Here is a 27,430-nt window from a genome sequence, read left to right on the forward strand (position 1 = left end):
CAGTCAGCGCCTTCTGGCTTGAAATGACAGGGAGAGCTACTACCGTGAAAATGTAAAGCGCTGAAGATGAGAATGAAGATAACACAGACAGAAACCATGTCATCTGAAGTTACAAATGATGACACATCTTACTACTGACCATGTGCTGAATGTTAATCCAGTCCGCTACAAAAAGTCTGTGGGATGGAATTTTCAGGTAACTGTTTAAGACATCTAGCATGAAAGGTTCAGTTTAATCCTTCATTTAATCGCCAGATGCTGTCCACTATGCAAGTGGCAGCTTTGTCAAATTTAACACCACGTACACCATCGCAGACGGGTTTGCACTGAGTAAACTAACATTGTTACTCATAAAAAGACCGGTATTGCTATTAACATGACGTATGCATATTATAAGGTTCAGTATATGTCAAAAGCATCAGTGCAATATCAGACAGCACCCGTGACAACACCACAGTTAAACCGTTAACAGACTCATTCATGTCAAGCAGTGCGTGCAGGGCCAGTAAGCGCTTCGTGTATTGTTTAGTCTCTGAGTTATGTTATAAAAATCTATTTTCTTGTGAAAACAGGATTTTGTTGAGACATATTTTCCTCACTTGCATATATATTTTTTTGCTTGTTAGTTTGATTACGGTTGATTTCAAATTAGGGTTGTAACAATATACCGGTATGACGGTTTACCACGATTTGAACGTGCACGATTATCATACCATGAACAATTGCATATCAACGGTTTTAACCCTTAAAGACCGAGACAGCCGCCCGCGGCTAAAAATAAGTATTGCTCTTAAATGTTTAATAACTTTTGATCCGCTGATCCTATTCATACAATTCAAAGATTGGCATAAAGAAGAGAATCTCAGCTTTCCAGTGCTGTATCACATAACAACGCGGACTTTCAGAGGCTCCGGAATCAGTGCGGTTACGTCATCAAAATTTGACAACGCTGATTTGACAAAGAAACGCTCGTCACTGTGTCTCCGGACAAACCAGACATGATACATTGATGCATTGTCCCTCCTCCATGCCCAGATTGGTTCAAACTCGCTATATCACAACCAATAAGCATAGGTTTCACTTTTGTTTGTGGACCAACACTGAGCTTTTTGAACAACACGGAATGAGAGATAGGCATACATTTCTGCGCGGCTAAATAAAACGCAAAATAAAAAAAATTTTTGCATGAAATAATTCTCATACTAAGTATTTTTGCATGCACAGCAGCACAGAAACATGACAAAACAGTGACACAGCAAAGACGAACTGCTGCTCTTGCTGTTTTCAAAAGACACAAATGAAGGTGCAGCTGTTTGTCTGCATTGCATACCATATCCACAGACAACCATATCCATGCTGGCACATAAAACCTAAGGATGTTCCATATTGAATCTAGTTTCGTTATGTAACTATTTATAGTATAGTAAATATTTATATCTATTTTTTTACTGAGGATTTGCACCATGTTTATTTGGACTATGACACATTATTTATTATTTTTTTATTTGTTCATTGTACAAGTGGACACATTCTCTCACCTCAGCGGTCAAGATTAAGTCCTGAAAATCTCAACATGCTTACATTTCTTCATCACAACCTAGACTGAAAAAAACAACGCTTTAAATACATGTTTACAGCCATAAACTTGGTATTGCACATTTGGTCTCCCATTTATCGTGCTAATAAGGAAGGACAGTTTAAGTTTATTTTTGTCTAATCTTAAAAGACCTTGCTTGTTTATTCCTTCTAATTTAATTTATTAAAATGGGAGATTTTTCAGTTTATTTTTATAAAAGACTTCTGTAGTTCTATTAAAATGGTTCTTTCAAAAGTTTGTTGAAATAAAACCTTTGTTCAGTCAGAAAACGTGTTCTTATTCTTTTCAGGGTCTTTGCTATGAGAATTACTATTTAATACCGTATACCGCGAAACCGTCAAACCGTGGTATTGTTTTAGACGATTATCATACCGTAAAAAATTCATACCGTTACAACCCTATTTCAAATGCAATAAATATGTTTGTATAAAACGGTGCTTAAAATTGGTGCGACTAAATTTTGGCTGATGCGCCTACATTTTTAAAGTTAGGAGAACCGGTGCTACCAAGCAGAGAGGTTAATTTCGAGCCCTGTGCATGTATGTTTTTTTTTTAGTGACGGCAGCCATGATACGAGCGCCCTCGGCAGTAAAAGTGAAACCAAAACCACACACATCATTGAAATGATCATATCGCTTTTTAGAGTTATGATTACAACAAGCTTTTGATCTGTTTTTTTTTTTCATAGCGAACACAAAGTGTTGTGCATAAAAATAAATGTTAACTGGGTCTATATAATTACTGTAGCCTATATGATGTTGAATATAATACAAAAGTTGAATCTGATAATGACAACGGTCTCATTTTAGCAGTGGAAAAATAGTCTAATAGTGTTGTCAATGGCAAATGACAAGCATATGTCTCAAACATAATAATTCAACTCCAGAATTATGAATAGTTGTGTTCTGATGTAATCACATTTATTGGCATTAACGACCAAGACATTTTAAAGTCTGTTCAAGTCCACCATTCCAACTCTATACAAAATTTAGCATTTTAACCAACAGTAGACCTACACATAGAGCTAATATTATCATTGTTTGTTTTTACCATTTTTGAGAAATAACAATAATAAGAGCTTTCTTATATTAACATTTTTATTACATCTACAGAATCATGAGAAAATCATAATTTTAATTTAAGCAACAAAAATCGGGATTCTCATTTTAGCCAGAATTAGACATACCTACAGTAAATCGATTTGTTACTATAGATTTTTTTTTACTTATTACATGTTATTTATATATATATATATATATATATATATATATATATATTTTTTTTTTATTTTTTATAGCCTTTAGCAGGCACCAATCACATTTAAGCAAATTTCTTCTTTAATATTCTGATACAAAATGTTATATAATATCCAAAATTGTAATATGTAATATAAAATGTATAAGAAACATTTAGCCAACAAAATAACCTTGACTCTTAAGAAAACTGATCCCCAAGCAATACCTGTAGGACGTTAACATCATTTTTTTTTACCAATTGAGTTTAAACAGCTTTCTTCACTTTGGTACTCCTATTCAAAATGTAAAAGTATAAAATGTATAGGAAACATATAGCCAACAACATAACATGCATAACATTCAAGCTCTTGGGAAAACCAATTCCCAAACTGTGCCGAAAACACGCGGTGATACTTCTTCTTGTTGTTTTCGTATGGTGACATCCAAACGCACTACCGCCACCTACTAATATGCGCGAAGTGACTCTCCAGAGTGAGAGTTGTCGATTTGAAGCGTCTCAGTCTCATTGAATCAACATGTTCTGATCAAATTCATTTGATTATTTCTTGATTCAGTTTCAAATAGCATGAATTAATCATTTAACATACGTAAACTTGATTTGTTCTTTTCAATCTGACAAATTTTTATTTTGTGAATCCAATACATGCCTAGTTGATTTTTTTGAGTGTGATTGTGAAATCAAGATGGCTAGAATGAACCTCAATAATGCTCCCCTGTGTTTTTCTTCTATAGGATACACCTGAAAATCTCCCCTCACTCACCAAAGGTCATTAACCTGTGAATCAGTCACCGCTGAGCTAGCCACAAGAAACTGTTGGTAGGAAATGGAGATAAGAAAAGTACACAGCAAAAGCTGAAGTGACCTACACGGATACTCTTAACAATACACACATTCTCTGATACTCCTGTGAACTCAAGGGCTCGTGGAGTATAAGTGCCACAGAAAAGAGCGAGTGATTCCTGTCGCTGACAGCTGGCAACACTGGAAGAACGCCTGAGGAACTTCATAAGAGGGTGAGAGGGTGATCACTGAGAGAGAGAGACGGGGACAGACAGAGAGCCAGAGTGCAGGAGGGGGCGGCGGCGGAGGAGGACGAGGAGTGGGAAAGGTCAATCGCCATGGCGACAGACCCAGGAGAGCCCACTGCCACGGAGGAGTCCTCTGGAGAGAAACCTGATGGAGAGAGGGAGGAGGAGAGTGACCAGGGGAACAGGGCCGCCCGTGAGAGAGAGAGGGTGCACAGCACTCCATCTGACTTACCCTCCTCCCAGAGCCAGGAAAGAAGAGCATGGGGAGCAGGAGGAGGAGGAGGCGGAGTGGAGGACTGTAAAGAAACGGAGGCAACGGTCAGACCTCTGACCTTCGTCATGCCCTCCTCCCCAGCGACCCACGAACCTTGCCGGAAACGGGAGAACAAACGCTTTTTTCGGAAGAGTGTAGAGATCTGCGAAGAAGATGATGAGGTGGATGATATCCCAGACGCCCCGCATAGCGCCCCTCACCTCGAGTTTTGTGCCTCCGACTCCGTGTTCACCAGCGGAGCCCAGCAGTTACCCACCAGTGCCTCGGCTGCCTTGGGTGAAGATGGCACTCAGGGCACACAGGATCCTGATAAGGCTGGCATTTCTGTGCCCACCCTGAAAGGGAAGGAGAGAGATAGAGAACAGGAAGAAGAGGCTGAGATGAAGGCCGTTGCCACTTCGCCTGGTGGACGCTTTCTAAAATTTGACATCGAGCTTGGCAGAGGAGCATTTAAAACTGTTTACAAAGGCCTGGACACGGAAACCTGGGTGGAAGTTGCCTGGTGTGAGCTGCAGGTGAGTCTTGTTTACCCACAAATAAGTTACAGTTACGCTCTTAAAACAACAAATGTACATGAGTGGCAAAGGTTTTGACATTTCATTTCTACAAGGTGGACAGATAACAACGATTAGTATTGCTTGCCTTTCTTGGACCAGAATTTAAGTTGTATCATGTTTTTCTGTCTAAGTGCTTTAGCCCTGCTGGTTTGAATTAGGATGCTGTTACTCAGGAGTTTCCTGAGCTTGTTGGTGAAATCTTAGCCTCTTGTGTTTCTCTCGAGGCTGTTACAGTTGAGTGCAGTGAGAACAGTAGGAAAAAAAGAGTTTCAAAGTCAGAGCTCAATAGCTTTATAGATTACACAGAGACTATCCGTGGGAGAGGAGGGTCAAGCCTACTCATGGTGCAATGAACTGGACAAACAACAAGGCTCAAAGAGGCTCTCTTGTTGTGAAGTGGAATCTTTTTGCGTTTGCCACTATGCTAAAGCCATTGTCGCCTACTGCAGATTTTCCAGGAAAAGCCGTCATTGAATAATTGGTTTCACGACTGTTTTGTGATGCAGTTGTCAACAGAGGGGCACACATAAGTAGATGCCGGCTGCAGGGCCGCATTGACCACATCTCACAACAGACTGTATAACATACAATAGCTTAGCCAGCATGCCAACAGAAATATTTTAGTGCCACGTGTCCATTTTAATCCTCTCATGAAGTGAGCTCTTTCAGCTCATGCAAAACAGCCAGCTGAGAGGAAAGCCGGTTGCAATTTAGCACTAAAATGGCCCTAGGTACAATAATTAGCCAATAAGGTCCATTTGAGGAGGTGAATGTCAGCTATGTAAGAGGCTTAGGGAATCAGATTATTGATTAAAAGGTTGAAGTGGCATGTAAAGTAGGGGTCTGAGCAAGGGAGATTATTCAGAGAGTAACCATTAAATGGTCCCACCTTATTCAAATTCCTCAGTGGATGAAAGCTATGATTAAAATTCATTCTCAAACCTCTCATTATGCCAGATAAAGCTCTTTTCCTCAAACTTCATGACAAAAGAAATATGAAAGACTTGATTTTATCATTATTCACTCAAATTATATGCATATATTATAGTATATATAATATTTATATTATAATATATATAAAATTAAATAAAAATTGGTAATATGTATTTGTTTAAACATGTATGTAAAAATCACTATGAAATTTCACAAATATTAGTACATTCAGTAACTTCTGTTGTTTGTTTGTTTTCTCGTCATCCTGAAATGTTTAACTCTTTGGTCATTAGTCACTGGACAGCTGTGAATAATTGTATGTGGCTTATTTTGTCCTATAGGTCAGATCAATGATGGAATTGTATTATCCCAAAATATGATTAATTCTGGTGATTCAGCGACACATGTTTTTATTTTTCCCAGACCAGGGATTTTATTGGTCCACATGGACAGACTATGTTCCTTCTTCATAATAGCAGTTTGTTGCCAGTAGCAGCCTGATGGCAGAATAGAAACACTCTGATGTGCTTTTATGGTGGTTCTACTAATATATGAACACGCAGTGAAGTAATGGGGATGGTTTAGGTTTAATTTAGCTGCAGATTTTGTCAAATTGTTTGCTGTGAGCTGTTAGTTTTACAGGATTTTATTAGCACTCAGTTCTAAACAAACAATATAATGCTAGCAAAGGATAACATTTTGGAATACAGATTTACAGTAAAAGAGGAACTATGAGAAATGGCAAAGCATGACTGAATGAGCATTCTCATTCTCAGATATTTGTTCTCAGTTCTCTGTCATGTGCATTTTGATTGGTGGCTTTGTGTTGAAAGGTTGGGAGTCATGTGTTTGGCTTGGAGCTAATCCCCCCCACCACACACACACACACACACACTCAGAGGCCAATGCTAAACACTTGCTCCACTTTAGTTTGCAGTATATCAGCATGTGCTTGCTTATCTGATATATACAGTAGCGGTAAAACAATGCAGGCAGCATGTGTAAATAAACACAGATTATTATTTGTGAAGAGCCAACATTCTCCACCTTCTCTTTTATGCTTATTTTAACTCTGCTTGACTTGAAGTACATATAAACATGCATCGACACGGTTATCAAATTACTTCCCATTATAATTCATGAGCTATGATGTATTTTGGTTTAGGTTTAAGGTTAGGGTTATGCTGGCAGATATTAAGCTGATGAATTCAAGGTTCATGAGGCCTTCTCTCAAGCCTCTGTGACCCCAGCAGTCCGACACACTGTTGCTTAGAGAGTAATGTGATATAGAACTACACTCTCCATTTCCTAAGGCAGATTCCTGATGTGAACTGTTTCACACAATGTGGTTATTGCCTTTCCTATCTATTTTGGACAAGGAGCAATACAGAACCTACAGTGAGACAGCGCAATCTTTTAATAAACTCATGATGCTGTATGTTCTCTGTTGTAATGCATACTGAGTCGTGTGCATTTTTTTTCCCCTGTCCATTTAAGTATAAGAATTAAGGCTGCACAATATATCGTTTCAGCATCGATATGGCAATGTGATCATTCGCAATAGTCACATCGTGAGTATACGCAATGTTAAGTCTGAATTATAGTTGACCATTTTGCAAGTGTTTTTTGAGGCCTGTGACTGTGTGAGGGGTTTTAAAAGCATTCAGACATATGACAATGTACCAGTTGTAACTTTTGATAAATAAATAAATAAAAATACATTTTATTGAATTGTTTATAAAACAAAGACTACGCAGGGTTATGTTACATTTGATTATTCAATCACTGTATACATGAATACATTTGGAACTCTTCAGAAAACAATAAAAGGCTTTTTAGTTAGTTTGCATATTTTTCTTTATTGAATTTATCTATGCTGTAGATTGTTTGTTATATTTTATGCACTGAATTATCAATCTACACTTATAAATTATTTCCAGTTTTTCAACTCATTAGGTGAAATCGTACTCATATCACAATATATATTGCATATAAAAAAATGATCGCAATGTACAATTTTTTCAGTATCATGTAGCCCTAAGATGAATATAAAATGTAATGGCAAGGGGTTTCTCAGTATAATAGTGTGATGCTCCCCTATATAATCAACTGCCAATATGACTATAGTCAACACTCCTCAACCATGTTCTATTTGGTCACATGGATGCTAAAAGAAAACCTCTACAGGATGTGGTAAATTCACACATAGATGGAAGGTTGTTGACTGCTCTGTAGTACTTTGAGTTTGGTTTGTTTTCTCATAAACATAATTCTGAACATTTTTCTTGGTTACAGAAAGAAATGTAGTCTCCCATATGGGTTTGTTGCTTTTTAAACTTGTCAGAGAGAGATGAGCAGAAGTCTTATTATTAATTCATAGCTATAATCATTGTAAAACATCTAAAAAATATATATATATTAGAACTGAGCGATAAATTGATTTTATAGTTAAATTGACATACTGCGTGTTCTCACATTGATTATTGAATTATCATACTCTTAAATGGCATGAGCCTTTTAACTCAATAATTGTTTGATTGACAGTTAATCATAAGTTGAAACTGCATAAAATTGACAGCTGTATATGGTCAAGAACATTCAAGTATACTGTGTGCATAATACAATTGAAAGTATTGGAGGGTGAGAAGGACTGGTTGTGTCATGAGCCAAATAGTGGATTAGCATGGCATCAGTTCCAGACAGAAGCTGAGTGGTTAATTCTAACCACACACAACCTTACACTAAATATGCAGAAGAGGGACTAACATGCTGATCTAATCCACTTTGTAAAAGCATGAGGCTATCCAATAACTTTGGCCTTTCATGTTTTTGTTTTCCTCATTTTTCAAAGCATCTTCTAATATAATTACAAATGACCCTGAAGATGCCAACAAAAAAATGTAGTAATATTATTTGTGACTGACTGCTGTTTGATATATAAGCAACCCTGTGGCACAGGTAGACTGGCAGGATTTCCTCTCACCACTCAAAGCTTTTTGTAATCATTCTGGTTCTTCCTTTTCTCACTCCCCGATGAGAGAAACCCCGCTCTGAGCAAAACATGCACTCTCTGTCTTTCATAAAACCAGTTCCTCGCCACAGGCAAAATCACACAATCCGTTTTAATTACAGTTAACATAAGCACGAAACTGATGATATGCAGTTATCTTCTCTTTAACAGGCAAAATTACTTCCTGGCTTTTCATATCTATTCACATATGAAATCTTATGAAACGATTCTTAATAGCTTCTCGATTAATTATCAGAATGTATTGATCTAAAGTACTTCTAATTGAATCACACAGAATGACTGTCAAAATTGGTTTTGATGTTTTTATTAGCTTTTTCAGTGCTGTCAAAACATCCTGTTCTTTCCTACTCATAATCACAGAGTATGAAGAACTATAAAAGAAGTGTGAAGAATGAAACGCTCGTAATGGATTTTAAGAACATGAGCCAAGCGGGGTGTAAACTGTGTCTCTCACGGAGAACTTTTATATCTAGTAACAACAACCTGCATGTTTCGTTTTTAAAATGCACTTCTGCTAGAGCTGCGCGGTTTTGGCTAAAATGAGAATCACAAATATATATATATATTTTTTTGCTTAAGTCAAAATCCCAATTTTCTCACAATTCTGTAGATGTAAAATAAAGGTTAATATGAGAAGCCTGTTATTATTGTTATTCTTAAACATATGGTAAAACAACAACAATCATAATATTAGGCCTATGTGTAGGTCTACTGTTTGTTAAAATGCTAAATTTTGCAAAGACATGGAATGGTGGGCTTCAACAGACTTTACATTTTTTTTCTGGTTAATGCATAATTGTAATGTGAAGTGACACTGACAACTGAGGTGCGGATCGAAACGCAGGTTTATTTAGCCGAATGGTCAGGCAAGCAACTGTCAACACGGGGGCAAACAGATGTATGCAGGCAAATCCAGATTCGTAGTCAAAATAACAAGCAGATGGTCAAAAGACAGGCAGCAGACAACTTCAAACAACATTATTAGACTATTTTTTTTCACTGGTAAAATCAATCATTTGTCATTATTAGATTCAACTCTTGCATTATATTTCACAATATGTAGGCTAAAGTAGTTAAACTGACAGTGTTAAACATTTATTTTCATGCACAACACTGTGTTTGCTATGAAAGAAAAAACATCAAATGCTTGTCGTAATCATAACTCTAAAATGCAATATGATCAATTAAATGGTGTTCCCTTTCACCGCCGAGTGCAGCTCATGTCATGGCTGCTGTCACTTTGAGGAAAAAAAAAAAAAACATGGAAATCATACTTGGGGATGCAACGATTAACCAATTTCACTATTAACCACACTTTAATTTGTCACGGTTAATTAATTGTACAGGCTTCTCAACATTGCGTTCCTGCGCAAAACAAAACTGTTTAACAAAGTTATGCCAACTGCGTTAGTTTAAAGTTTCGACCTTGTCCACCATGCACACTGGATTAACTATGGCTGAGGCTATTAACTAAGGGCTGGTCACATATTGCATCTTTTGTGCGTTTTTTGTATATGAAGTGTCAAACTCGCGCTTTTCAGACACACCTACTGTAGTTAATAGAATGCCGCGAGCCCACCTCGAGTCACGTGACAAGAGCTGGACCGGTCAGCTTTATACTTTGTATGCAATATAGCCTACACATCTCTACTCTAAGAAGAAATAAATTACAAAATGAAAAATACCAAACAATTTTGTTATATAGTTGATCAAAAGTAACCTTTCTTCTCTTTGAATTCTCTTTGAATTCTCTTCTTTTTTCCAAAGGAAATACATGGATAATACTTGGATAACATGTAGCTTAGATTTACATTAGACAAATAGATTTGTTTTATTTATTCTTATTTTATTTGTTTATTCATTGATTTGTTTTGTCATTTATTTTCAGTGTAAAAATATTACTTGTTTAAATACCAAAACCTTTTTCACTTTTAAGTCTAAAGAGAAATGGTCTGTTGTTTGTTTTTTATTATTATTTTGTGCTGTTTTAATTGGTTACTCAGCACAGCAGCAATAAATAACATTTCGAAATGTAAGGAGCTCTATTTTAAATAATGAATGGATAATAATAATGATAACCATGAAACCGTGATTATTTCTTAGATTATAATCGCACAACCAAAATCTAGAATTGTTGCATCGCTAATCATGCTTCCCACCCAGCTCCCAAATGGTCATTCTGTGCAACAAACTGAATGTTGTTTACAACTTTATCCACAATCTAGATTGTGACCTTTTTTTGTTTAATCATGTAACCCTAACCTCTGGTAAGTTGTACTTTCTCATGCAAATGTAAGGTTACGAAGTCAATTTTGAATGACTAACTAGCTTGAAAGTTCTTTGTTTAGGCCATAAAATTTAAGCCTGGGGTTTGGACTTGCTTTGAATAACCTGATCATGTCAACAAAGGTGAGGCCTGGAAAGCTTTTGCTTTCATTTCAGATTTTGAGATTCTTTTCTTGCATCACATAAGGACACCTTCTCATTGCAGGTTATTTCAGAGCAGTGATACTGGTCATGACTTTACTGCGTCTAGACAGATTTGCACTGCATGCTAGTAGAGCAGTAGTGTTGGTTAGGAGGCATGTTGTTCTGTCATTTTGGTGATGATTTTGTCCTGTAAATTTTTTAGATCTTCATAAAAGTGGACAAGTGCATAACCCTGTGATGTGAATTGTTCTATTTTTGCAGCTAAATAAGCTTGGCAGAGCTGGCTGGACAAATATTCTTCCACAGCCTCCAGGTTGTTTGTTGAAGATTGTTCCGTCTGGCCAGCATGTCCTTTTCATGACACCTTACCTTTAAAAGCTTTAAAAGCTAAAAGTGTGTTATATCATCACAGCAAATGTGGACTTGTGTTGTTTATGACCTTATAACTTATTTATGCAACTTTACTCATTAGGGCTTCGTATCTTGCATTGAAAAAAAAATCACAACTTTATCCTGCACACTCGCATGTAGATTTGTTTGAGAGAGGAAATATGGGCTTGTGTTTTATATTGGTACCGCATTTGATCATTATCAGTTGTTATTACACAGCTCTTTGGAATACTTGTTTCTGATTGGTCAACATTGGTGGTTTGTTATGCCCTGATGATATCCCATAAAAACTGATAACAGGCGCATCTGGGTAACTAATAGCACGCCATACATTTAAATATTTTACCTTCAGTCAGTATTCTGATTCAAGACACTAGTGAAGTATCTTTAAAACTAGGGCTACATGATATTAATTTATTATATTTAGTTTTTCTACGATATATATTGCAATCTGAATATAATTACACAAGATGACTATTTGAAAAGAAAATCACAATTTTTCATTGATTTTGATGACTTTGTTGGGCAGTGCATCTGTGCAAAATATTCAGAACAATACAAAAATATGTGATAAAAAATAATATATTTTAAAGCAAAGATTGAAAACAATAAAACAAAGATAAAATAAACACTGGTTTAGTCTAACGGTATTGAGGTATAGAAATTCAATAAACAAATGTAAAACAACAGTGTCTTTATGGTATAAATGTATAAACCCAATCAAATCTAATGGTTAAAATAGAAGACTTGATAATGTCTTATGTCTGAATGATTTAAATTAACGTGATTTTTTTATAATTAACCTATAAACTAAATCTCTTGAGTTCCTGCGATATGACTAATGCAGATTCGCACATTGCAATATCGATGCTGAAAGGTATATTGTTCAGCCCTACTTGAAACCGATTTCTAAAACGGGTTAAAACCAATTTCTTTTGTGTTGTGACATACATTTAAATAAACAAGTGAATAAAAATAAACTGATTATTGCATTTGTAAATATAAGGCTGGGTTGACTCAAATGATTGGTTAGTCAGATCTGAAGTTGCTGTGTTTGAGTAAATAATATAAGAATGAAACTGACATAATGTCAGCAAAGATAGACAGAGTTTTCTTAAAGGTTTTCTTAAATCAAGTTATCGTATTTTGGTTAAATTATAAATGCAAAAAAAAAAAAAAATTGGAAACATCACTCTTACAGTAAGATCAAAAACATGCATCTAGAAAATAGATGGTGTCAGTATGTCCGCGGGGTCAAAAAAGTTGTTAATCAATGTACAGAAATTGAAGGCCCTTAAAAAGTATTAAAGACTTATATGCTGTTTTTAAGGTATTCAATTTTTACATAATTTTTGATTATGCAAGTTTGCCTGAATTAAATCTGTGGATATGAGGAAGTTGTGTAGTTTGTAAAATCAATGAAATCCTACTAGGTTTGACATGCTGCTTTGTTTACTCCAGTAATCAAGGCAACACCATCATTTCTGCAGTTCTGTAGGCGCCAACCTGCTGAATTAGCTAGATTTAATAGATTGGTATTCAGTATATTAATACTGTTTTTATTTTAGAATAATTTCTTACACTGATATTTAGGTAATATACTTTGTTATAATCTCACCAGTGTTATAATGAAAAGTGGTTATGAGGGCTTAAAATGTCTGGAAAGAGTCTTAAGAAAAGATAAGTGAAAAGTTAACTTTAACTTAAAAAAAAAAAGTTACTGAATTTCAATTTTTGATTCCTGTATATAGAGGAATCAAAGTGAATTTCCATTTTGTTCCAACTTTTAAAAGGCGCTAAATGAAATCTACATTTGTCACTTCTAAATTCATTTAATAATTTAGTAGATAATATCTTTTTTTATTGTTTACATACTATGAAGATTATCATCTCCTTTTTATAGCCAACTTTCCGTTGACTGATATTTTCTCTTCCGTGTTGGTTACATTTGAATTAAGAGGGGTTTTATTATGTTTATTAAGACATTACTTTATATGGGTTTTTAACTGGTTCCAACAAAAGGATTTCTGTGTGTGCGCACTAGGATAGTAACACACTCTCTCTGGAAGAGATTGGGCTGTTGTGATACAGATTATCTCCACTAATAAACCACTTGAAAGAGTGGGAAATAGATGTTCACATTTCTGTCCCATTCCTCTCTTCTCTCCCTCATGAAGCTCTCAGTAAATATTTCCTGAACACATTCTTTTTGAAATTTTGTCTTTTTAATTTGTTCAATTGTGTTAGTGTCTATAGAAATAAAATATTTATTATTATGTTCTCTTTTCCTTGCAGCTCTGTATTGGCACGTGAACTGCAGTGTTGTGTGTGTGTGTGTGTGTGTGTGTGTGTGTGTGTGTGTGTGTGTGTGTGTGTGCCTTTGTGTGTGTGTGTGTGTGTGTGTGTGTGTGTGTGTGTGTGTGTGTGTGTGTGTGTGTGTGTGTGTGTGTGTGTGTGTGTGTGTGTGTGTGTGTGTGTGGCGTACAGTGTTGGAGGGGTGTTCTCTCTCTGACCGTGTGATTGAGTATACAGGGTGATCCAGGGAGTTAATTACAGTGGGTGCCTGTCAGGCCTGAACAAAAAGCCTGCACAGACAGCACAACTCACGCAGAAACACAACTGGCTGAATGTAAGCAGCCCAAACCAGACCAGTCTGCACCAGCTCTGCTCCTGCCTGCCACAAAAAGACACTCTTCAACCAGAGCAAAAATGATTGATTTAGATATTCCACAATCATTACAAATAAAGTTGCTCTTATTAGAATGTTAATCTTTTTATTAATAGTCAGTCGGTATCTTAGGGTGGAGCAAATAATACGCTCGATTATTTATTGACTGACCACCATTGTCAATATCGATAAAACAAAAAGTTTGGTATGAAGCGCTATAGTTTTATTTAAATTTGGCTGCTGAGCCAGTAATCTGGCCTCAATAAGGTAATAATAAAGTGTAAGTCTTTCATTTACAGTGGAGGCGCACAATTTGCTCGACACGTGTGTGGAAGTGACGCACGCATATTGTGCAAACGGCGAACACGCAAGTTGCACTCATTTTCCAGGGGCGCCTAGTTAAAAACATCTCAACTTTTCCAAATGTCACGAGCGCACCGCGATTCATGCAAGTAGAAATACCCAATTTGCTTCACACTTTGTATGGAGTATACACATTTCAGTAGTAAAGACAGACTAATTACCTCAGACAAATACAGCGCATCCAACCACAGCAACACTTTTTTTTACTTTTCTACATAAACGTGCTTTGGAGCTGCTGCAATGGTTTGTCCGTTTGTCATCCTCTGAGAATCGCTTGATGGTCGCCTAGTTACAGAAAGACGTCAGGTGAGCGTGAGCGCAAATCACATAAATGGTGAAGGAAACCACGCACTTGCGCTTGTCACTTCAGGTCAGAATAACTTTAACAAATACAAAAATGAGAGTGGTGGCTAGCAGCAGTAATTCATAAGAAAAGCATGGAAGGATGTTGCCAGAGTGGCTTTTTGGTTTCTTTTCTTGTGGTTTTTGTGGTTTCTTCATCTCCCCAAATAATGTTGAAGTATGTATTTGAATAATGATGGTTGGATCCTTTACTAAAGCTCAGATTTGATTATCATAATTTGTTTTATTTTTTGAGGTTTTGGCGTTTGAGTTTGAGGTTTACTATCATTATTATTTACACCTTACAGATGTTGATCTACCTTTACTGTTGCACACACTTTGTAACATTTTATTTATTAACTTAAAGAGTCTCTTTAACACTTATGTTTATTTTATTATAAGGAGATGAGATTAATGTTTTAATTGTTTAAATTAAAAAAAAAAAATTTGACTATTAAAACTATTTGCCTTTGTAATGTTGGTCAATTAAAATAAAGTGGTTTATAAAATCCTAATATTCCTAAATGTAATGTTAAAAATTGATATCGAATGATATAAAACAAATCATGAGTTTTTTTTTTAATTTTTTGTTTTTTTGCAATATCGCCCAGCCCTACAGTATTGTCTGAAGACCCCAACGTATACACTAAGTGAAGCGCTGTATTTAAAATATATGAGTATTGATGTTCTGATTATGATAGTGTTTAAATATCTTTATATTTTGAACTACAGTCTAGATGTGGGTGTTATATTCTGCTTGGGTCTTAGGAAGTGCAAAATCTACTGACAACTCTTTATGTGATTAACTTTTTCATTTATAGTATTGTTTATTCTGGGATAGAGAGAGACTTTTCAATTGAGCTCTGCAGAAAAGGCAATAAATAAAGATGCTGAAATGAGAGCTTTTCAAGCAGTGCTCATTTGCACTGTCTCTCTCTATCCCCGACTAAACTCATTTAATTCAACTTAATGTACCGTGAGTGCAGAATGTTTCACCCCATCAGTCGTGGTCAAATTTGGTGTCAGACGTATAGTGAGACAGCGTATCTGAGAGTAAATAAGAAATGGCAGTGGCTCTGTGTGAGCGTCTTTTTCCTGATGGCAGAGCTCTGAGCCCTCTGTTAAACACACTCAACAATCCGCTGAGGATTGCCCCGTCTGTGCAAAAGGTCAGTGTCCTCGGTGTTCAGTAGGATCACGTTCACACGTACAGTGTGTGTTCAGTAGGGGTGGGAATCTTTAGGCTCCTCACAATCTGTTTCTGCTTCTGGGAAGTGCAGTTGGGTTTTAAAACGATTCTTGATCTCTGCATTTTGTTTTGAAGTTAAAGTTAAAGTTCTACATTCCTTACAATAATGCGTTCTATTTAAAAATATTTAGATTTACATTTACTTTAGATGTTTTTATTTGTATGTGAGGTAGGGCTGGGCAGTATATCGTTTTAGTATTGATAATGCAATGTATGCATTTGCAATTGTCACCTCGCAGGAACTGCAATGTTAAATTGTGATTGTAGTTTTAAGGCCTGTGACTGTATGAACATATCAAGAGAGAGTTTAAAGCATTTAGGCACAAGGAATTTGAAACTTTAATAATAAAAAAATATTTTATTGAATTGTTTATATGAATTTGCAATGAGAGGCAATGAATTTTTACAAAATAGTGCCATTTGAGTCATCTGGTGAAATTGTATTCATATCACAATATATGTTGCAAAAAAACAAAGCATCACAATGTCAGATTTTTTTCAATATTGTGCAGTCTTAATGTAAAGAACAATAAGACAATTCAGATAAAAGAATTAACTAAATATTGACCTTATTCAATATCTATATTGACCCAATACATAAATAAGTTCTGTTCTGCAATTATTTTAGAACTTCACATTCAATGAGACACTAGCCATGCTTCCATCTGAAAATGCGAGTTAACTATTTATGTGCAAATATTGCATAAAAGACGTGCGAATGAAGCAATGTTTCCACCCAAAGACTCAACAAAATCACCCCTTCCTGATTACCTGGCGCCAAATATCAACAGTAAAAACGAGATTTGCTGTGGTACGAGAAACTGCTTGAATCTTTTCCTTATTAAATAAATGATTGCGTGGTGGCGTTTGAAGCCATGAGACGCAGAGCACAGATGCTCTTGACAGTTAAGGAGGTAATTAATAAAATAATAACACTAATACTAAAACGGTCAAGGTGTTTAAGAATTACCAAAACAACATTTCATATGTTTTAAAATGTGCTTAGCCTGCTGGTTTGTCCATTTACACACATTTTTATTATCACATGACTTATTTTAATGCGCATGCTGGAATTTGGTCGGTAAGTGTTTCTATCGTCTTTTATGTGCATCTTTTCTTATAGAATAAAAAGTTTATCCTACTGAGTTATGCATTTTTTTAATGCACATTTTCAACATTTATGAGCATCTTAGCGTTATCATCTTGGCATATCCAAAATGTGCATAAAAGTAGGTGGATGAAAGTGTAACTACTGACACAAACATTTTTCATTGATCTCTTTTTAATGACTATAATATATTAGAACTGTATAATTATTAACAACTACTTTTTTGAGATTTGCATACTTACCAGCCATTGCAGATGTCTGTTAGGCCTTAAAAGTGATAACTAATAGTTAAATTAGTTCAAATCATTTTAAAGTGATCTGTAGGGTTGGGCGATATCGACTAATTTGGCATTGTACGATGTCTAATGTGAAACATCGCAATAGACGATGGCATCGTCATCATGTGAAAAGCGGACGGGGTGTTTGATAGAATGCGCGCGACATGTCTGAAGAGCGAGAAGTGTTCCGGGGGTGAGAAGGGTACGTGACTTATTTGAGGACCGGGAGGGAGATGCGCGATTTCCAGGACATTATCACTTGTTTTGCAGGCATTATGAGTCCTGCAAATGCATAGAGACTCCCGGAACTTCCGGGAGACTTGGGATGTCTGAATATCAAGTTTAACAACTATAGTGAGATGCAATCCAGCGGTACATACTCGATAAAGTATTGACGTGCACTGCTCTCTGCCTGGAGCTCAGACCGTGTGTGTGCGCGTGCGTGTGCGTGTGCATGCGTGTGTGCGTGTGTGTGCATGAGTGCGCATGTGTGGTCATGTGATGTGCATTTACAGCGAACGGAGAACTGTTCAGAAGTGCTGGGTAAAACACGGTGTGCATGTGGATAATTCTCGTTCTAAAATGCCATTTTAACACTAAGACATATTTGTGTAAAGGGGGCCAAGTGTGTATTTTTCGTGAGCGGGTTTGCGACGGGGGCGGGGCGGAGGATCGGCGATGCCGTCTCGGCATCGTGTTATCTATTGGCCATCGGCGATGGATGGTGGCATCGTCCATTGGCCCAACCCTATTTATCTTGTGAACATCTGGACAACCTGCGGTCTGAGGGTTTTAGCCATCTTTGCAAAGTCAGATAAATATGTGCAAATGCCAGATAAATGGCAATGCCAGGGTTTGTCAATTTTACTAGCTTAAAATTTTGGAAATGCAAATGTTATTCTCTAGTTTTGCTCTCCAATGTATAGTAAGTCTGCTTTTGATACAATGACCATTATTTGTCATGTAATAGTTATTTACCATCAATATTTACAGTCTTTTGACTTTTTCAGACTTTTCTGAAATAAGCCATTTTTATGAATAATATATGTTTTGTTGTCTGTTCTACTGTAGCTGTTGAATGTCAGAAGAGTTTTTATCATGTAACCAGTGGCTTGTTGTTATGAATATGAATCTATTTTTAGAGCATCTCAATTTGTTTCATGTGTCTTATTTGTATACTGCACTGCACACACACACACACACACACATAAACCTAATGACAGGCATATGTCTACATCGCAGCGCACTGAACAAGTGGGTATTATGTTGCTTTTGCCATGCTGCTGGATTACAGTGAATGTGTTCGTAATATGAGCTGATCACCCACCCTCCCTTTCCTCTTCATTGCAGTTAAACCCAAAAGGCATATCGACTAGCACAGTAATAAAAAGTTGATAGTCATGATTGCTTTACACATCCATGGGGATCGGATAATTCAGTTAGGTTGGTGAACATGGATGGCTGAGCAAAATTCTATTTAAAAGCTTTGCGTGTGCCTTGTGATGTACTAATGCATGCTGCTTATGTTTCAACAGCACAAGCAAAGGCTAGCGTTTATGTGTATTGTTTTGTGGGACTAAACAGGTGACGGGTGTTGAAGTGTTACTTTTTGTAGAAAGGGTCAGTCTGGCTTGGGCTTTACACTGTTTACGGTAGCCTGAGTTACTGCCGTCTCACCTGACAACTGAACAAACACACTGCCAAACTGAGCAGACACATCTTTAACATGGAAACTCAACTTGCATAATGTGCGGTAACAGGTTGTTTGACCGGTTTGTGTGACTATACTGTGCCATAGATATTGAACAGCTGTTAGCAAATGTTGATGGGGATTTCAAACAGTTTATACGTTTTACACATTCATAATATAAAAAAAAAAACAATAGATTTTTCTCAGTGTCTTTTTTGTTATTACTGTTAAAAATGAAATAGAAGATTAGTTTTGAATCTTTTTGGCTCAAGACGTCTGGTCTCATTCACTTCCAGTGATTTTTAGACATTAAAAACAGCTCGCTATGCAACTGTTGCAAACTGATATTTCAGCATTTCAGCATTGTAGAATAAGATCAATACAGCTGTGACATTGTCAAAACTACCAAATAAAAAAACTTGATGCGTCTTCAGTAGAACAATAGAAATATTTTCAATCTACAAGAATATTTTTGTGCAACATAAATAACAAATCTTTTTAGTGTCAATATAGAGCATGCGCTGTTGTTTCAAACAGAGGGTTTACATGGGTATCCATGGGTGGTATACATCAGTCGTCCTCAACCACAGGGCTGCAGACCGATGCCAGTCCATGGATTTATTGGTACCAGGCCGCACAAGAAATCATAAATTATTTATAAGCAGCAAAATGAGTAAGAAACGGGTGTCTTTGGAAAGTTTTTTTGCAAGGGGGTTGAAGGACCTGCTAACTGCCAAAGAATAGATTTGCAATCAAGTAGTCAACAAATCAGGTAGATCCAGCATGTCTGTGCAAGAAGATCAACTGCTGGAGATAGTTTTAGTTTTATTTAAAACTTTATTAATCCCCTTGGGGCAATTCTTTCTGACATGGGGGTGCTTCACATATAACAAGAAGGACACATAGCAGAATAAATACCAACACTTAACATCAAGCACACAAACAAAAAACTGGAAAAAAAATCAGTAACAATAATAATTTATAAAAAATTTATAGAAAATAATTATTAATAATAATCCATCGGTTAACTACAATTCTTATATAACCGAATTGCTTCAGTCGCAAAAGTAAATTTGTAACGATTTGTGAAGCATTTTATTGTCCTTGTACTTCGCTCAAGGGGCATCCACTTAAAAAAAATTGTTTAAGGGTGCTTTCACACCTGTGAATAGATTCATTTGTTTTGAAACAGGGATTAAAATTGTTGCTCGATCTCGGACCGATTGTTTTGGCACGGATCTGAGCACGATTGCAATTGCAAACGAACAGCGCTAACAGGGCAAATGAGACCGGTTCAGAAACAAAAGTCTAGGTGTGAAAACACCCCAAGCAATGTGTGCTATCTTCCATGTGCTCAATTTACTAACATTGAGAAGAAACTATTGAGTAAAGTCAGCATTTTTGTTTTGTGTGCGCACAAAAGTATTCTAGTAGTGTGATAATATTCGAATTGAAGCACTTAAGGCATATGGTCTGTTTAGAGGACTTTTATTTTTTATTTTTCTGGAATTTAACTGTCAATGGAGGATGAGGGAGCTCTCAGATTTCATCCAAAATGTCTTAATTTGTATTGCGAAGACAAACAAAAGTCTCAGGGGTTTGGAAAGACATGAGGGTGAGTAAAATAATAACATTTCAATTTTTTAGGGAATTACCACCCTTATATTGAGCATTTTTAATAGGGCTGTGCAATTAATCGAAAGTCCGATTTCGATTTTGGCTTCTAATAATCATGAAAAACCATTAATCCAGATAAACAATTATTGCATCACATACCACCCCTTTCCAGTTGTACACATTTGTTGCTCTTAAAAGCGTGAAAGACCGAAATCACCGCATGCTTTTGTGTGTGTGTGTGTGTGCAGCGCGTTTCATATGCACAAAATAATTGTCCAGTTGATTTTTGACCACATGATTAATGACTTTCTTAATTCACTTGGCTAATGCTGAATACAACATTTTAAATGCCAGGAGAAGACAATTTCATAAAGAGGGAGAAAAACTCAGACAGACAGAGGCGCCGTTTCGAGACAGTCTTAGACACTAACTCAGCATTCAGAGTTCACCAGCAGGGCTGCATGCAGATGCTCAGACAAACATATACGCATGTTAGCTTTAAACTGCAGAACACAGAGCTCAGCACCAATTTTCAATGCCCTAAAAAACAGGAAGCATCTGTCAACACAGAGAAATGTTGATTTAGGCTGGAAATCTATGGTCAGAGTTCAAGGAATGCGGTGAGACTTTCAGTGATTTTATTTTTGTAGGTTAATGTCAAAGAAAATGGAATATTTCTATATATTGAGACACTATAAAACTTTATTAATAACATTTGTTCTCACCAATCTGATATGTCAACCTTGACTTCTGTGTACATGAAAGAGGTGGGAGGGAAAATCAATTCACTGATGCATCATGATGCTTTCCCAAATGATTCGGGATCGATCCTCAAATTCATCAGAATTTAAATTAATTATTAATCATGCTGGTTATTGAAAATGCTTGCACAGAGCAAAACACTACAGATAAGTGGCATGCGGTGTGCAACGCTGCAAAAATGGTACGGAAGTCGTATCTGTAGTGCCAGTTATGCCATAAAAAGTATGCTTGCACTGTACAAACAAGCTTACACAGGAGCATTCAGCACAGCACTGACTTCTGCTTATTCTGTATTTACTGACTGATGGAAGACATACTGTATATGGAACCATCACACATAAGCAGGAAAAGACTAAATCTTGACAAATGATGATGAAAAATGAGTTTTTGGAACTTTTATGGAATCAAATTTTGAATGGGATAGCAATCAAGTTGATTTAAATATTCTGAATGAGCCCTTTCAAAACTCATAACATTTCAAAATGAAATCATAAATATGGGTGCCATTCAAAAGTTTAAGATTTCTATTTAATTTCAAGATTAATTGGACATGTTTAATTGTAAGTCTGATGTGCTATTGGATAAATGCAGTGAATCAGTTTATTATTACATTTTTGTATTATTATATTATTTTATTATATATAATTCCTATAGTGGGTTTATTTTTTTTTTTTTTTTGGTCCGTCACTTATACCTGTGAACTTGCATGTAAACTAGATGTGTAAGTAGTATGTAACTACAGTGCATGTCTTCAGAAGTACATGGTATGCAAATGAGTGTGAAAGAGGGAAAACACCTGCAAGTACAAATAGAGTGGAGGAACTATGACGTCACCCTGTAGGCTAATCGGCTGCTAGCATAAAACTGATAAAATCCCTAAAGGATTTTCCTATAGGCTATATTAAAATTAAGCTCTGTGTTCAAGCATTGTTTATTACACTTACACATTTTGTCCAACCGAATAATTCTCACTCGAAAATCTAAATTTTAGCACGTTTGAATCTTAAATGCAAACGCAAGAACTGAAAAGCTAACATTAGGCTATAAACAGACTACAGTGCATTCCGGTCTGTGACGTCAGCACCACCCTGCTAACAACAACTTTAAAAGCTTATTTTTTAGAAATATGGTCTATGACAAAGATTTACTCTCTCGGTTTATTATATAATCCATGCTATATATTAAAAACAAATAAATACGCAAAATCACATAGACCTGCATGCGTTTTGGATAGTTTTTTACGTGGGAAATACATTTGTTTTGTTTTACAGTTGTATAAGTTTTAAAACTGTATGTATAAATGCGCCTAAATAGTATTATCATAAGACATATCTAAATTAGTGTATTGCTCACTAGGGCTGTGTATTGGCAAGGGCCTCATGATACGATACATATCGCGGTACATGGGTCACGATACAATATATATTACAATACAATAAATATTTTGATATATTGCAATAGTTTGTATTAGTATGCGTGTCATGTTATATTGACAACTTGATGAAGTCAGCAGACAAATTAAAGTTCCAATTCCAATTTATTTTCTATCCATTTCAATTCGATAGAACTGCACAGTGTTATCGAACAGAACTCACTGAACTGTATTAAATGCATATTGTTATTTAGCACTGAACTAAAATGAATACGACACTAAAGTTACATATAAATTAAATAAACAATTTATAAGCAACTTAAGCAAGTTAAAAAAAATTTAAATGCATCAAGTAAACGTAAAACTGGAACACAGTGCTCTAATATGCGGTAAACTAGGCTTTTAGAAACTGACAGTGCGACTGACAGCATCGTGAACATTTTACTGTGAAAAACAGGTAAATTGATGGCTTGCACGAAAAATTTTACATGCAACAAGCCGGCCAGCTGTGCTGCCATGGTCATGTTTGACGCGTTGTTTGTTACAACGACAGGTCCTTCCAATTGATGTCCCATTCTTCCTATGCAGTTTTTAGTAACTCTGCAATGTTAGTTAAGGCAAACAGAAGCTTGTTGATCATGTTATCCAGTGTAGTTTGCCTTGAATTGAGAGGTTTTAGTTGAGGTCGCAGTGCCGCTAATTCATCTGCGTGGTGTCTTGTTAAGTGATAGCGCAAGTTCGTAGTGTTTCCCGAATATTTTAAGATAGATTTGCAAAGCTTGCAAATTGCATTTTTTGTTTAATTCAGTACTTTGGTATAGTGTTTAAACCAAAGTGCAGCCACACGTCCACTCTAAAAGCTGGAGGCTCCATTATATTTTCCACTATGCTCCCTCTTGCTTACTGCTGATACCATACTACTTAGCGTTTTGTTGATAGCGAGTTAGCGACATCTACAGGAGCAAAGGAGGAGGTTGTTGGACTATCGATACACTATCGTGAAATAAATTATCGCGATAGTTAGATATATCAATATTTTTGCACAGCCCTATCGCTCATGTGCAAACAGCCCTTGGGACACAAACAGCAGGCACTGCGTCATAATCATTCCCCTACAAGAGCAAGCTCATTATTGGTTAGTGCAGTGTGAATGTCCGCTGAAGTTCAGATTTTCCAACTCAAGTGATTCAAACTCTCGCCACTTCATTTGTGCAAATCGCATCATTTGTGCCGCTGGATGTCAATTTGTGTTTTTGCATCGACTTAACATGTAAATCACTCAAGCTTGACGCTTCATCCCTGTCTGCTGTGAACGCAGCATTATATTATATTATATTATATTATATTATATTATATTATATTATATTATATTATATTATATTATATATTTTTATATTCTATTTTTTTATATTACATTGTGTTGTATTGTATTATATTATTCATTCATTTTCTTTTCACCTTAGTTCCTTTATTAATCTGGGGTTGCCACAGCGTAATGAACTGCCAACTTATCCAGCATATGTTTTACGCAGCTTCCAGCTGCAACCCATCACTGGGAAAATGTATTATTATTTTATGTTATATTATGTTATATTATATTATATTATATTATATTATATTATATTATATTATATTATATTATATTATGATTTGCTGCTTAAGAAACATTTCTTATTATAATTTAAATATTTAAAACTTTTGAAAAAGATTTTTTTGTTTTTACTGTAACTTAATGCATCTCTGCTAAATAAAAGTATTGTTGTTGTTTTCTTTTTTTTTAATCCCCAAAAAGTAATATGTGAAAAGAGTTGTGAATGACAGATGTATGACAGACTTTAGTCAGACTGAGTTTTGCGGTCGTGAGAAATGAGGAAAAGAAAACAAGGGGCCTCCGTTTCCACAGACCACTTCCTCAAGGTATGTTGAGTTAGTTGATGGCTTAATAGAGAAGGACAGAGCAGAAACAGAACGACATGATTTACAGATGGAAGTTTAACAAGAGCGAAACCTCATTACATGGCAAATCAGATTGTGTGCCACCAAACAGCCTCTAGAAATTAGCCCTGTTTGTTGATGCATAGACAGCCGGCCCCCTGTAAAGTAAAGTTCTTTACAGAAACTCAAGTAAGATTATGTCTATAAATCTCATACTGCAAGTTTGCTGAGCTGTGAAGGCTGATGATGATTTTTTATGTCAGTTTTTTTCATGGATGTTTCCATTACTATAATCGCAGCCTTTGACCCAGGCATCTTTGATTTATTTTTTCCATGTAGGTCACACTAACACTCAATGCCTAAGGGTCAAGGAATCTCTATACGTCGTTTGTGCTCAGTCACGTGTCAGATGACCCATGAGAACCTAATGTTGAGTATTACAGGCTGACTATTTTTGACTGACTTTTTTTGTCTATGAAATCAAAGAGGCGTTCATCTCACAGATTAAAGATTACAAGCCTTTTTTGGGGGGCGTGTTTAAACATCTGTTCAGATTCAGTGGAGGAAGGAGACAAAGAACGACTTGACATAATGGGACAGTTTGTTAGAAAATGATAATACTGTCAGGTTATTAATGATTGTTTAACAATATCTATTCTGAACTATGTTTTTTTCATATCAAAAGGGTCTGATGTTGTTTTAGGAGAGTTAAAACATTAATCTAAATATCATATTTAATTTTTAGCTGAACTTTTCCTTTTAAAAGTAATGCATTGAATTAAGTGAACCCCTTGATGCTTTAATATGCTTTTATTAGTATGGCAGGGTTAATCAGGGTGAGTATAATCATAAGTGGTGCGTGTGTATGTGTGTGATGTTTGGCCAGTGTGTGCTTGGTGTTGGCAGTGTGGCAGTTTCCCCAATGTGTGCCAGCAGAGGGATTTAATAAACATCCGCCACACTGGGGCAATCTGGTCATGGTGGCCGCTGTGGCTGAAATGGGATTTTTAGGCTAATGCTGGGTGTTGCCTCCCTGTCACGCATCTCCTTTTGGTCAGCGCCACCCGGTGGCCAATGTTCTGTAGTGCACAGTTTCCGAGTCTGCCCTGGGTGTATGTGCACATGCTGAAGCAAGCGTTTTGCTGTGTCGATACACACCTCCAAATATCTCTCCCTTCACCCCCACCTGCCACAGTGCTGTATTGTAACCACCAAAGATGTCAGATTCGCTGATGAATGACACAACGTGGCGTATTTGGGAGGGTTACATTCTTGCAGTAAAACTGAATGGATACAAAGCTTTGAGCATTCCTCTCTCGCAGCACATTTTTTAAAGGGGAACTCATTTTCTCTCGGCAGCAAGTGGCTGGAAGTGTGCTGTGCCATCATGGTATGCTGACATTCATAATTAACGAGGCGATACAGTGTAATTTATGAGTACTTTGCTGTGACAATTGAAATCACATTTATATGAAATCACAGAATAGTTAGGAATATTTATGAGTTGGTCATTAAGATGATTAATAGGACCGTCAAGAGCACTTTTGGGTGTAGAAATAATTATTTCTAGGAGAAGATGTTGGAGGCAAAAGCTGTTTAATTTCCTCTGACATTTTTTTGCCTAAAAGTGCAATCATAATTTCTGACTTGTCTTTAGTTTTACTAAAGTGTTGTTGTTGTTGTTGCTGTTGTTGTTGTTTTGTTTACTCCTTCCTATTCACTGGTATTTGTCAGATCTGCTTTTGTTGTTATAATTGTAAATGTTGATGAATAAACTTTAATCTGCAATAATGTTGTAGAAATAAACCCTGACATTGATATTAACTTGGACTAATAAATGCTTTAGAAGTAGCTTTTCTTGTTAATGTTAAGTAATGTATCTCAATAATGTTAATTGTTTGAACTTTTATTGTAAAGTGTTACAAGAAATTTAAAGGAACTAATTTCCATCTGTGCTTTATTAACATATAATAAATATGTATTGTGTTTGTTTATGTGTCAGGATCGAAAGCTGACCAAGGCGGAGCAGCAGCGATTTAAAGAGGAGGCTGAAATGCTGAAGGGTCTGCAGCATCCCAACATTGTGCGTTTCTATGACTCTTGGGAGTCTGTTCTTAGAGGGAAGAAGTGCATCGTCCTTGTGACCGAGCTCATGACCTCAGGAACACTCAAAACGTGTGTATCATGGCATTCTTACCGTTATATATTTGCTATTATATTAATAGGATATGAATATTATGTATGTAATACTGTAATGTGAATATATATATATATATATATATATATATATATATATATATATATATATATATATATATATATATATATATATATAGTTTAAGTCAGAATTATTAGCACCTCTGTTTAATTTTTTTCCCTATTTCTGTTTTACGGAGAGAAGATTTTTTCAACACATTTCTAAACATAATGGTTTTAATAATTCATCTCTAATAACTGATTTATTTTATCTTTGCGGTGATGACAGTAAATAATATTTGACTAGATATTTTTCAAGACACTTCTATACAGCTTAAAGTGACATTTAAAGG

The 27,430-nt window shown here is 36.0% G+C and overlaps 1 protein-coding gene and 1 long non-coding RNA gene across 6 annotated transcripts in view; one reads left to right on the forward strand and one right to left on the reverse strand.

The window, feature by feature from the left end:
- wnk3 (WNK lysine deficient protein kinase 3) overlaps positions 1-27,430 on the forward strand; it is a 77,153-nt gene that overhangs the window by 20,851 nt on the left and 28,872 nt on the right. For all 5 annotated transcript variants that reach the window (XR_015523599.1, XM_087307143.1, XM_087307144.1 and 2 more), the window contains exons 2-3: positions 3,586-4,671; positions 26,884-27,056. Coding sequence is in view for 4 of the 5 variants with exons in the window: in XM_087307143.1 (XP_087163269.1) it covers positions 3,973-4,671; positions 26,884-27,056 (872 nt within the window). In the remaining variant the exon portion in view is untranslated. The remainder of the gene's footprint in view (positions 1-3,585; positions 4,672-26,883; positions 27,057-27,430) is intronic.
- On the reverse strand, positions 872-12,983 carry LOC147838217 (uncharacterized). Its single transcript, XR_015523624.1, has 3 exons — positions 10,677-12,983; positions 1,908-1,995; positions 872-1,597 (listed from the first exon to the last, which is right to left on the reverse strand). It is a non-coding gene; the product is annotated as an uncharacterized LOC147838217 (long non-coding RNA).

Source organism: Danio rerio, chromosome 23 (assembly GCF_052040795.2).
Source record: "Danio rerio strain M-AB ecotype USA chromosome 23, GRCz13ab, whole genome shotgun sequence".
In the NCBI taxonomy this organism is placed as follows: domain Eukaryota; kingdom Metazoa; phylum Chordata; class Actinopteri; order Cypriniformes; family Danionidae; genus Danio; species Danio rerio.